Genomic DNA, 14,064 nt, shown 5'->3' on the forward strand with positions numbered 1-14,064 from the left:
GGTGCCTTTACTTCCCAGAACTTATAAGAACCACATAACAAGAAGCTAATTATTATTAATTTTTTAATGAATAATAAGATATACCAGGATGCTCTTGTGAACCTTAATCAACATTGATCAGACTGCCAGTGTATCAGGGAAATAATAGTATTTTTATAACCTTCATTGCAAAGTTTTTTCACACGACATATATGAAGCGAGTCATCAAGCAAACATGCTACAAGCTATGCTAAGAGACTAGTAGTCACCATACGACAACACCTTTCCTACAAGGTGCATAGTTTGCTTCATCAGTGTCTTTGTACCATTTAATTTTTTTGTACTTTTGTTATTATTTTATTAATTATAAAACATGAACAATAATTAAATCAGTCATAGACACTGGAACTTTAAAAAAAAAAACGGAACAAAAAATGCGGGAATAACAGGTCTTTGTTTCACAGTTAACTACTACGATCCCTATATTACTAAATTAAATAAATAAATATCCCACACAGGTTTTTTACATCATGATTCTCCATTTTTGCCTTCTGCTTCTTCTTCCTATCATGGAATTTAGGCCAAGTGCCCTGTTCCAATCTCATGCCATCGCCTTCTTGGTGTTCCAATTTATCTTTTTCCATTTATTTTATATCCGTATAGTATTTTTGGACTAAATCGAATGCTATTATCCATTCGATTTAGATGTTCTAACCATTTTTGGTTTATATTTACTAATAGTATTTAATTGGTTTTATATTCAGGGACTGTAAAATTTCTTCATTTGGAAAATTTTTCATTCTTCATTTTATGGTCCATGTTTCACTTTGATATAATAAAGTTGGTTTTGACAGAACGTTATATAATCTGATTCCGGTGTGTTTTTGTACCAATGATGGCTTAAATATATTATTTATTATGATATTTACTTTAATAAAATTTGATATTTTAATGTCTATATCTTTTTCATCTTCATATGATAAGTCGTATCCCAGGTATTTGAACGTACAGTATTTACTTGTTGTAATATTTTATTATCTATCGCTATTTTATTACTTTTTCGGTTTTTTCCTTTGAAATCCATTAATTTTATCTTTATTTTTGATATTTTCATATTATATTGTTCTGAAATTTCATTTAATGATTTTATTCAATTCTGTAGATCATTTTCTAATGTAGCTAATGCAATTTAAATATCTTCATTTGAAGATATATACAGTATATACAGATATATACAGTATACAAATAATACTGTATATATCTTTATTTGTGGGATTTTATATATATATATTTATATATATATATATATATATATATATATATATATATATATATATATATATATATATATATATATATATATATATATATATATATACAGTTGACCCTTGAAGAGCGCGGGTTTGAACAGCGCGGATTCACTTATACGCGGTTTTTAATGAATAAATATATTGGAAAATTTTCTGAAGGGACAGACTGGGTTAAAGGCAACAAATCCAGGAAAGGATTTGCGACAATTTTTCAGATTGTCGCAAATCCTTTCTAAGCTACGCAGACGAACCGCGTAGCTTAGAAATATCGAAAAAATTAAGAAAAAGTTAGGTATGAATGCATAAAATATATGTAGATACTAGCCTATTTTATCATAACTACCATATATATACCTAAATCTATTATTAAAAGTTAAAATTATCAAAACTTACGCACATAAATACTTACAGACCGTACATGGCCATTTGCAGTCGATAGAAATGTAAACAAACGTAAATATGCAGTATTAAATCATAACTGCATAACATTAACTGTTATTAATTAGGTATATTAATTAATTAGCAGAAAATAAAATTTTTATAACGATTCATTCATTAGTGTATAGGCGAAACACGAGACGATTTAAGATTTTCTACCGCGAAACAATCGTATCGATTGCACTAGGCTACCATAAAGCAATCATATGCACGAATCGTTATACCTGTAAATAAATATGAATTTCTATTTCAAGATATCTTTTCATTTTTGATGTCCAGTGTTAGTAATACGTAAAATGTGCACAGTGCTTTGTATCATATAAAACAATACTGATGTAGGTACTGACAGACAGACGATTCATCTTCTATACAGACGACGTAAACTTACGCTATCGATAAATACACAAAAGCAGCGTTTCCCAAATAGTGGGTCACGACCCGGCACCGGGCCATAAAAATTTTAGTGGGTCATGAAGATGAAGTATTAAAATAACCGGCTCACGGAAAAAAAGTTTGGGAAACCTTGCACCACTTTACTGTAAATGTATTTTCACTTCCCTATGATTTTCTTTAATAATATTTTCTTTCTCTAGCTTACTTTATTGTAAGAATACATATGATATAAAATATGTGTTAATCTACTGTTTATGTTATCGGTAAGGCTTCCGGTCAACAGTAGGCTTTAAGTTTTTCTGGAGTCAAAGTTATACGCGCAGATTTTCGAACAAACAGGAGGTCGGCGCCCCTATTAACCCCCAGGTTGTTCAAGGATCAACTATATATATATATAGTTGATCCTATATATATATAAAGCAGTGATAATAGGGTACATCCTTGCCGCTCCTCTTGATATGTCTTTCCATTCTGATATTTGTTCTAATTTGATTGCTCTCTTTTATTTCCTGTGTATATTTCTTGAATAAACTATAAGAGATTTTGAAATTACAGTAAATTACCCATTTTTCTAAATCTATTGTTTGTATTTTTACCTTTTCTTCTATTTCTTTGTTCATGTATTTTATTATTATTTTATAGGGTTTTGGTTATGGCTTCCTTTTCTTGTTCAATTACAAAATTGTTCAATTTCTCTTTATGTTTTTTTCCTTACTTCTCGTTTTGCAATTGCATTGTTGTTTTTTTTGCTTCTACTGGTTTGGATTTTTTTTTTTTTTTTATGTTGAGGATTTTGAACCATTTTTGGTAACTCCCTCTTTTTGTTTGTTTTTATCATATTTTCTATTTCTTTGTCCTAGTTTCGTATGTTCTCTTTTTCTATTCCATTTTTGTAAAATCAAAATTCAGTTGTTTGGAAACAGCATTATAATTACCTACAGAAGAAATAAAAAAGGAAATAAATATGACCTGGTATGGAATATAAAGTAGTATACCTGGTCAAAAATATACGATTTACTAGAACTAAGATGCTCAAGTGTAGAAACGTCACATTTTTAGGGCACTGAATCATTAAAAGGAAATTTCATAATTTTATCACTACCCTTAAACTTTTAACAGAAAAGTAAAAACTGAACTTTCATCTTTACCATAATCAGAGAAGGAAATGTTTCTTCGAGAAAAACAATGAAAACAGACTTCCTTAAATTTTCTACATTTGACGATACTTTTTATTTATTTTTATTTTTTTAAACTAATGACTAATATAAACAATAGTATGGTTTATATTAGTCATTATTATGCTAGCAATCTCCACGATCAAACAATTTCATTTAATACTTTCCAAAACAAATAATGCGGTTCAATATTAAGCTTGAATTCTTTCCTAAACAAATAATTACGAAGCAAATAATGTTTCTTGTTACTACAGTTGTTGCAATGTGTTTTCTTTTTTAATTTAGGAAGAAGAAAAAGCCAAAGAAGAAGAAATATGTTCATGCTCATCACTCTATTGTCCAACTTTTGATATTCCTTTTTCATATAACAAAAACCTTATTCCTGACGACAAAGAAAGAAGCTCTCCCTCATTTTTAAAAGATTCGGAAAAACAGTTGAGTATTATTTTCAATACATAGTTATCAGTTATAACTGAATTTCACTGTGTTAAAATAATTGACCTGTTAGTTGAGCATTACTCAGAGGAAATTGGAAAGATCGATACTCGATATTACCATTCTAGATCGAAAGCGTAGTACTTGGGTCAAAGCTCAAACCAGGAAGAGAGACACTATAATAACGATTAAAAGATCCAAATGGCAATAGGCAGGTCATATTGCAAGAAGTAATAATAGATGAATGGCATCCCAGAGATGGAAAGAGAAGTACAGGAAGACCGAAGAGACGGTGGGAGGATGACATTGAAGAGGACGGCACTCTCAGTGGCATAGAAAAGTTCAAGATAGGAGTGAATAGAGGATTTTGGGAGAGGACTTCGTCCACTGGTGGACAGAAAATGGCTTATGAATAAGAAAATAATTGACAACAGATCTTAATGCCGATAAAGTCTTGGATATTGAGATATTTTATTCAGTGAATAATATGTATTCGATTCAGTGACAAATAATTATAGAAATATTTTTAACAAAACAATATTTTTTTTAGAAAATATAGCCATTATGAAGATTACCATAAAGAAGTAATAAAAAGACCATTTTGAATGTTGTAAACTTAGCATTGGACAACAGTTACGTAATCCGGCTCCCCTGATCTAGAGAACAAACATAGTACTTTTCATGCCGCTTTAGTAATAAGTAAGGTGGTATTCTTACACTTGGGAGACGGAAATCGTCTGTCACGTTATCAGAAAATTTTTCTTCATCAGTCTTTCTTGGCGTATCATGCCAAATATATGTTACAGCCAAGTAATGTTTTTTTTTATAAGCGTAATTTTAGCAATGACAGTAGAAATAATATTTACTTCACTTCTAACGATTGAAACAGCTGTCTAAAAGAGAGTATCAGTAAAATATTTAGAAAAACAATAAACAACATCTAATACTAATTATATACGAAGATTTAGATTCATAAAGGATGAATCTTTTAAAGTTTTATGCTCACAAAAAGAGAAAATTGGACTGACAAACAAAAAAAAAGTTTCGTTAAAATTTGGAACTGTCACATGTGTAGATGTATTAAGTGATTATAGCTCAGTTATTTAGGATGATAAAAATATTGGTTGGTCATAGAAGCTAAAGGCAAACAAAATTTTGCACAGTCAAGTCCTTATAGTCTTACAGAAATCTTATTGTCCTTGACTGATTTCTTCATACCACCTCAAGTGTACCCACAAATATTTATTTAATAATACACAATTAAGAGCTCCTCTTTTCGCAGTACAGCGGAATTTATTTATATTTCTTTACAAGTCATACTCAAGTGTTACAAAAAAATAATGACGTTTTTGCTAAATACATCGAATTTCTTATTAAAAAGACTCATAACATTCAAAACAAGGAAACATGCTATAACACTAAAGTTGGGGAATTCGTTATCATATTATGAGACTATATAACGTGAGTTTATAAACCAGATTGCATGTTTTGCAGGAAAGAAAAAAAAAAAAACTTAGATCACTTGACAACTTACCTTGGGCAGAATCGTTGTCCCTTTGACCAAAGGGTCAGCGATTCTGCCTTCCAACCAACAGACTGTGGGTATGAATTCCACCGGGCCATGTTTGTGAAAGTGTTTATGTAGTAGATGATTTTAAGGTCGTATGAGATGCCATCTTTCTTTCTGGAGACCTGAGGTGCCTTGAAAAAAAAAAAAAAAAAAAAAAGAGCACCCTGTTTAGTCTTTAAGTAGGATTCTCAGATTATTTAATCCGCAGCCAGTCCATAGTACTAATGGACTATAGGTTTACAATTTGACGTAAGGATTGCCATTAAAGATTAAGCTATCATCTAAGCTCAATTAAACTTATTGCTTTTCCTATAATTAATTAATTAATTAATTAATTAATATATATTATTTATTTATTTACTTCACTTGGAATGTTTATTTAGTAGGACGGATCCTGAAAAATTCTTAACTTATGGACAGAGGAGCCGTATTGTATGGGAAATTCTAATGCGCACAGCCTATGACAAAGGGGACCATGCTACAACAGGTAAACCTGTGGGAATTTTATTATATTTATATGTTTAATTTAGTACTTAAATATGTAACAGTACACTGATATTTACACTGGTTTACTTTAATTAAAAATATTTTATTTTTTTATCATCTTCAAGGATACAAAAACTTAACACACACACACACACACACACACACACACACACACACACACACACACACACACACACACACACACACACACACACACACACACACACACACAACAACAACAACAACAATAATGTTTTAGATATTACACTTACTGCAATTTATTAAAATTCTTTGTGTGCTTTTCAGTAGAAAACACGAGAAACTTTTCACAGTTCATTCTGTAAAACTGTGAACATAAGTACTGTATATTCATATGTGATGATGATGTAATAAACATTTTACCCACCTCCCACTCATGCTTTCGTAAGGAATCTAGTAAGAACAGAACATATTAAGGGAATCAGTTCGGCACCCATTATGTACGTACATCGATTTAAAGCACACCTGACAAAAGATAACAACGCATTCATTTTAGAAAGATAATAAAAAAAATAATAAAATAACGTTGAATTCAACATCAGAATTAGGTTAGAGAATGCAAAAGAAAGTTAAACATCGAGGGTTCTTTCATCAGAACATTCACTTATCATTATTATTATTATTACGTGACACCCCCAAGGAGTCAAGGAACTAATCGAGGGAGGGCAGATTACTTTAGAAACTCTCTATCTCCACTACTTAATCCACCAACTGCACAGAACGCCATTTTCATCTCCACACAATGCCATCTACTTCCCACCACCAGTAGTATTTTCGTCTGTAAATTGCGTGTGTTCTCGTGGCCGATTTATCTGTATGCGTGATGGAAAATACGAGTTTCCGCACCTCTATATGAGATCGGCTAACTCACCTTCAACTAAAGAAAGAAAGAAAAAAACTCTTATAAGGTTCCTCTCGCCCTGACGAAAATCGAACTTAAGTCTTTTTCAAATGAAGGGCGCAACGTATACCGTCGTTCTTCCAATTGCACTACGGAGCCTCTTGATTAACCACATTTGGAGGGATGATGAAACTTTTTGGAGGGGACGAAGAAAAAGAAAGAGCACAAAGTAGGATAACAAAAATGATGCCACTATTGGGGAATGTTAGCTACGAGGATAGACTGAAGGTGTAAACTTCACAGTTTAAGCTGTTTATTTGCCGGAAGGTGGGAAGATTTCTCACATGGTGAAATAAAAGGAAGAGACTAGGGGACATCCCTAGAAAATCCGTAGGAGTAGTAATACACTCTCCATATAATAATATAATAATAATAATTATTATTATTATATGGAGAGTGGTTGAAAAGTGACTGCATTGATGGTATATGTTGGGAATATTAAAATCGTGAATGTTTAAGGTTCAGAATGATAGATATATTGCTGGCTGTAGACCCTTCTATGAAGAAAGAGCCTATGAACTCCATGGAGTTTTGTTGTAATAATTATTGTTATAATAACTTCACGTTCAATGAGTATAATAATAATAATAATGTTATTTAATGTATTGAATAATCATATTTCCTGTTTCTTAAACTCTTATCTTTATAATATTTATTTTACTGTTTTACAGGAATCCTTTTCCTTGTTAGCAATAATACTTATACTGCTGCCTATCCATTGCATGATGTAAGTAATTTTGCTTTAATAAGAAGATAAGAGAAATTGTGCGTTCATTAGTAGAGATATGTATAAACTACATATTTAATTATATCATATTATGATAATTTAACTATGCATGATTTAAGTATAAAATGGATGGTCTCGTTATTATCTGTGCTTTATTTAACTAACAGTGCTCAACTGGCAAGACTGCGGTTCCCCAAGGAATCTGGAATATTTTAGCAGTCGCAATAAAAATGAAAAATAAATAAATGAAAACCAAAACGCTTGTTTAGAATAACTAAAGGTGTATCATATTCGAGAAGTATTTCACTGCGAACTATATAAATGGTAGCCTTTCTTTACTTTTTAAATTCATAGCAAAATACATACAGATCACTCACAAAGTGATTAGAGAATAGCCATCTCCCTAGTACGGCTTCGTTTTCTAATTTCCTGAAAATGAATTTCGAAAAAATCGAAGCTGTGCGAAGCAGTTCAAATTCTCCTGCTAAAAATAAAATATAAATAAATACTACTGATTCTCAAAAGCTTTTTTAAATATATAGTTTTTTTTTATAATTGTCTATCTCATCCTCAATGTAATTCTAAAGCACTATTAAAATAAAACAATAGTTGCACAATATATTAGACTGGATGTCTTAATAGTGCAGTCTGGAAAAATAACATGCGCTCACTAGTTCGAATCTCGCTGAGGATCAGGAATTTTTCTGTATCAAACTTTCTCATTACGGAGGTGGCGGACTTTACCTCCAAGACTGTCAGATCTCCCCCCCCCCCAATCGCTAAAACAGACTAGCCAACCAAATAAAAGACAAAATATATTCGAAATATATCTGCCTTTGGTCTTGCTTCTACATTAGCCCTAAATAATTTATTGAAATGGCAAGCGATGCCTGAGTTACTCGATTCTTATTATTATTTTGAGAAAGCCTTAAAACTCTCCTGAAGCAGCAAATTGCTATGGGCAATTTGCTGCTTCATTTTAATACTCTTTCCGATTTCTTATATTCAAATCAAACAAATAAATTACATAATTAGATAATATAATAAACATGAAATAATTCTACATGTGCTGTTGTTCTTTTTTTCCAAGATGGCAAGCAAAGTTCTGCCGGTTTGGTTAGTCGAGTAGCTAGCGTTCTGCTTTTCAACCTGCGGCTGTGGGTTCGAATCTCACTATAAACATGGACATTTCTGAATGTCTTTAGGAGAAGATGAATTTCAACCAGTATAATACCACCACGCTCGTTTGTGTGTGTGTGGGGGGGGGGGGGGCTTAGCTTGAAAAAGTTCGATATTTGGTTCTATAGAGCATAGTTTAAGGAGTTTCTGGGGAGACGGTGAGATGTATCTAGGAGTAGAGTAGAGTGCAAGGGCTCATCGCAGGAGGCACTCTACTCTACTCTGCTAGACACATCTCACCGTCTCCCCAGAAACTCCATAAACTCTGATCTGTAATAATAGTAATAATATAAAATCTATAATAATAATTTATATAACCCTTAATATATCCAAGGCACTAATGTACGATGGGTTTACAGCCCTTCGTGTTTATAGCCTTTTGTGGATTGGATTACTACAAAAAAAATTTTCAGAGTAAACGTGCCTAAGTATACTAATGGTAAGCTATGACTTAGGTGATTACTTTCTAGAGTAACTAACAAAGAGGAGTTAAAAGCAAACTTTCTTGTGATAGTAGGGCTGGCTTACAAGTGAATACACTACTGGTTGTTTATTTCAGGGACCGTATGGAACAGGTGCATACAATCCGAATAAAGAAACGCCAAATGACCGAAGGGTAGGTACAGTTCGGTGTATAATATTGTTTAAATAGTTTGATGATAAATTTTGATATTTTTGGACCCAGAATATTCCATTTAAATTACTCTTATTTTCAGTTGTTGTACAGTGAATGGGCACGACCAAGCTGCTGGTACAAGAAACAGCCGTTAGAACTTATCAGGTAATTATCCGTCATTTCAAAAAAGAAATAAACATCATTGCATCTTGCTTTAGCGTTATGATTGCATTGGCTATCATGCCGTTTTAGACAAATTCATATAAAAAAGAACTTATGGATAAATTGGAGATTTTGCGTGAGGCCAATACTATAAGGATTTGTTTCTTTGTTTCTTTTTCTTTTTTTTTTTTCGTAAAGCATCTTCATAACTCCCTACAACCTCCTATAAAGAAAATATTTCTCTTTATAGGTCAGTAAAGTTTCTAAACATTAGAAAGTAATTCAAGTTTGTTTCTGTTTTGCGAAATTACCTTCTTAGAAATCACAATGTCAGGTTTAAGAAGAAAATAATAACGTTACTGGAAAATGTTACATTATAAAGCGGGAATATTTTAAGGGAAGAGAATGTAGCTTATGTTTTTTAAACATCTAAGTTGAAAGAAAGGATTATTCACGTACGCCATTTATTATATTTCAGACAAAAACCACGGCAAACTGAGGTCATGTGTGACCTATGTTTGGAAGGGAGAGGTCACAGGTGTATTACATGGTTATACATTTTATATTTCCTTTACTATATGGTTAATCATATTATATGATCATACTCACTATATTTCCCACATAATAAGTATAACCATATAATATATGATGCATACTTAATAATGCGTTTTAAAATATGATGCGATTATGTCTAGATATGATGCTACTATGACATATCTATCGTGCGATAGATACGCATCATATCTAGACTGACCGCTAGTACCACAGTAATAATAATGGCTAGTAATAATAATGGCTTTAGAAGACCTCTGAGATCATTCAGGGAATATCCACTTTTATAGAAAATTACGAAGTCTAACTCAGTATAGTACATTACCTCTATTTGCTTAAAATAATATATAAAATAGATAAAATAATTATAAAATTATTTTGAAAACATAATTATAGTTTTAACAAAAAAACTAAAAACATCTGATCTTTAGCTCTCACATGAGGATGACAGTATTTTCTTCAGCAAATAGAATAATATTTGCCATTGAGAAAGTGACACTTGCACTCTAAAATGGCATAGGCTGTCTTTCTATTGTATCAATTTTCTAGTCGAAGATAATTTCAAAAAACCAATTCTACTTCGCTTGTGAGCCTTCGTAGCTCAGTCAGTATACACGAAGCCCTTTGGGCGGAAAGACCTGGGTTCGATTCCCGTCAGTTACGTGAGGAACCTTTACCTGGTCTCTTTCAACTAAGGGTGGATTAGCCAGTCTCATACGAAGGTATGGGGGGATTTCACCTGGAAATCGGATTTTTCGTCCCCTAGAACAGGCAAACCAACCCCGTGAACACACATGGATTACAGTCATGAATACATCCTAGCCATATGCTGGTCCCAAGCTGGAGGGGTAGAAAAAGCAATGGTGAATTACCCTCTAAAAACCTCACCAGGAGTACTTTTTGCTTACAAAGGCACCTACAGTCAAAAATAACTGAAAGGGAAAACTAACTTAGCTTGTTGTCCTTTATTTTTTTAGTCTTTTAGCACCTACATATACATTTTGATTCTGTACATATACATTTTGATACTATTTATGTAAATAGTAAAATGAAGAGTTATGATCTATATATATATATATATATATATATATATATATATATATATATATATATATATGAATAAAAGACAAGTGATAAGAAAATTATAATCTAGAAATAATACTATCGAAAAATATTTAATTCCAATCCTATAACTTTACAGTAATCGGCACTAATGTTTGATTACATGTAACCAGTTTTAATCCATTGTTTTATAGGAAATATTTTGGGGAGAAGACGGGTTTATACTTTGCCTGGCTGGGATTTTATACTGCGATGCTTGTTCCAGCATCCATCTTAGGGATTCTTACTATGATGTATGGTATCTCTACCATGAACACCAACATCCCCACGTAAGTTTATATGTTCCGCTTGTTTTCTATAACAATTTATGCTGAACAAAAACAGGATACGTAAAATATAAACGCTTTTTTTGTGTGCTCCACGAAGTTAGCATGACCAGAAAATATATACTGTATAGTGGCTGGGTGAGAGAGAGAGAGAGAGAGAGAGAGAGAGAGAGAGAGAGTAAAAAAGGTTTACTGAGGTGGAACATGTATATAACATATTGGTTAATCATAGAGATATTATATATGTATAATACCTCTGTGTATAATATCCTCCCCCACCCCAAACTGACTGAAGTAACTGAAATATTAAAAAAAGAAATCAGGAAACATTATTCAACAGTCCTGATTAGTAGTTTATATAAATAATTTTGTTGATATTTTCTATAATAATAATAATAATAATAATAATAATAATAATAATAATAATAATAATAATAATAATAATTTATTAAATGAGCACACAACAAAATAAGACTCGTATTTCTCAAACCATCATTTTGTTGTAAGCTACGAGAAATTTCAGGAATCAGGGGAATAGCAAACTTGAATTTAAAAAAAAAAAAAAAAAAAACATTGAAACCGAACAAGAATATTCAGGTTCTTACAATAGTAAACAAGAGGTCCCTATTCATCTTTGACACGCTCTTTGCTTGAGCGCCTGGAGATTGTTTGTGAGTTTCTTGGGGAAAAGGGGGGGAAGCAAAACAGAAAATCTCTTGTAATATTATAAATAAAGAGATTCTTTAATCCAATTTTAATACCGTTTAGATGTTATCAAAGTGATATGGTGCTTTGATACGAAAATCGAATAATTTAAATGGTGCGTTACTAAACGAATACCTTTTAAATATTATAACAAGATTTTATAATGCATCCACACAGCACTGATAAGTACTGTCTCGAAATATTCCAATTTCATAACAGTAGGGCAGTAGCATTATTAGTGAGTGAATAGTATAAATACAAAAGAAGAGAATAATATATTCCTGAATAATATTTTACTATAAAGATTATAAAGTGTACAGAATGAATCTGCGATCTGTTTCAAAGAAAATAGAACTAATTAAACTAGTAGAGATAACTGGAAACAAACTGTAATTTGAGAAAATCCAATCTCATTCAAAAATTAAATTAATTTATAAAATTCAAAGAAATAAAATATGACTTTAATTATGTATTTTTGCATACAACTGAAATATTATATGTAGAAATTTGTATGTGGAAATACTATAAAGAATATGAATAAACAAATGAGGAATCGACTGAACCAATTCTATCCAAGCTTCCTACAGTTAGATCATCTTATACCAATGTCCCCTTAATGAGCTTGCCCTTCTTTTCTTCATAACAATCTACTCATCACGCGAATATATATATAAATTACAACAGCAAGGAAAAACCAAAACATTAGCATTTATCCAAAACGATAAATGCTAACCATTCAGTGACTGAATATTCCAGAATTCATGATCAGACACTAGTTGGACTAGTCAGAGAAGAAAATATTCAATGAAAAGCTAACATTGCAGCAAACTTTTACTTTACCAATTGTAAATTTTCTTCTGGAGAAATATAGTTCTGCCTTTATCGACACATCGTGTGAGATTTGGAGAAGTTAACCTATTTCAGTTATTTTGTCCCTGAAAAGATGGATGAACAGCTGGAATCTACATTAAACAGTTTCCGGAAGAAATTTCAATCATCACTAAACTTCAAGAGTAGCTTATAGAAATCCAAAATGACAAAATCGTTTCACTGAGATTTTTTTTATAATCAGGAATCACTGCATGCGTTCTGGATAAAAAAAAGCAAAAGGAAATTGAATTCTAGAAAGTATTTTGCTACATTCACTTGTACGAGGCAGGATCTTGGGCATGTTCTGGAAAGTGAGACTAACAATTTTATTTAGATTTCATTTTATGTTATATTAAATAAATAAATTTTATTATTCACATTGCGTTACTATTTCTCCACAGAAGTTAATCTAATGGTGAATTTCTGATGTATATGAATGCACAGGTATGAATATTAGCAAAGTAAACGTAAGTCGCTAATTTCATTAACTAAGATTAATGAGATACTTTCATTGTCATACGAGTAACTGCATTAAGATTATAGAGTCTTCAGCCAGTGATATATTATAGTTAAAGGGTTCAGAAGTGAAATTAAACTATCTGGAAATCACTATAAAGAAAATGTTTAAACTGATACGAAGAAAAACAAGAAACCTGGTTTCTTCATAATGAATATATATAATGAATCAAAAACTAGCCATTCGAAACAAGCACACGTTAATCGATCATTGTTAACGCATTTTTCCCTTCATAATCAAAATGTTTACAACGCATCATTTATCAATTCAGAAGGCTTAATTAACAATAACTTCTGTTTGCAGCCAAGAAATCTGTGATGCAAATAGCTCGGGGGCTATCTTCATGTGTCCTATGTGTGACAAGCTCTGTGATTACTGGGAGCTCAAGGAAGGATGTTTTTTTAGTAAGGTAAATTTTCATTTATAACGAAATCGTTTTAATTGAAATGTCAATTAGTAATTATTTTATGTTTACTATTTGTAAAGGATTTTTTAAAAATAATTATTTGCACTTTTGATGCTGGGAAACTTCAATGTAGCAATCAGTTTTGGAAATTAATAAATCTATCTGTATCGGAAACAAGTGACGCTACGGTTACAAACTGAATCCTCACAAATTCCT

At 31.5% G+C, this 14,064-nt stretch overlaps 2 protein-coding genes across 10 annotated transcripts in view; one reads left to right on the forward strand and one right to left on the reverse strand.

Annotated features, from left to right (window-relative positions):
* Window positions 1-14,064, reverse strand: part of LOC150104068 (USP6 N-terminal-like protein) — a 615,889-nt gene that overhangs the window by 531,383 nt on the left and 70,442 nt on the right. For 2 of the 9 annotated variants that reach the window (XM_090397260.1, XM_090397261.1), the window contains exon 2: window positions 5,265-5,431. The exons of 6 other annotated variants lie outside the window; for them this stretch is intronic. The gene's annotated coding sequence lies outside the window, so the exon portion shown is untranslated. Of the gene's footprint in view, window positions 1-5,264; window positions 5,432-7,830; window positions 7,896-14,064 lie in introns of those variants that run through there. One more of the 9 variants, XM_090397262.1, reaches the window with a different exon arrangement.
* LOC150104069 (anoctamin-4) overlaps window positions 1-14,064 on the forward strand; it is a 201,312-nt gene that overhangs the window by 80,107 nt on the left and 107,141 nt on the right. The window contains exons 6-11 of the mRNA XM_090396392.1: window positions 5,687-5,787; window positions 7,398-7,453; window positions 9,192-9,248; window positions 9,349-9,413; window positions 11,219-11,353; window positions 13,746-13,851. Of these exons, the coding sequence (XP_090252518.1) occupies window positions 5,687-5,787; window positions 7,398-7,453; window positions 9,192-9,248; window positions 9,349-9,413; window positions 11,219-11,353; window positions 13,746-13,851 (520 nt within the window). The remainder of the gene's footprint in view (window positions 1-5,686; window positions 5,788-7,397; window positions 7,454-9,191; window positions 9,249-9,348; window positions 9,414-11,218; window positions 11,354-13,745; window positions 13,852-14,064) is intronic.

Source organism: Typopeltis vanoorti, chromosome 8 (assembly GCF_054136105.1).
Source record: "Typopeltis vanoorti isolate ZY-2024b chromosome 8, IOZ_Tvanoo_1.0, whole genome shotgun sequence".
NCBI classification, from domain to species: Eukaryota; Metazoa; Arthropoda; class Arachnida; order Uropygi; family Thelyphonidae; genus Typopeltis; species Typopeltis vanoorti.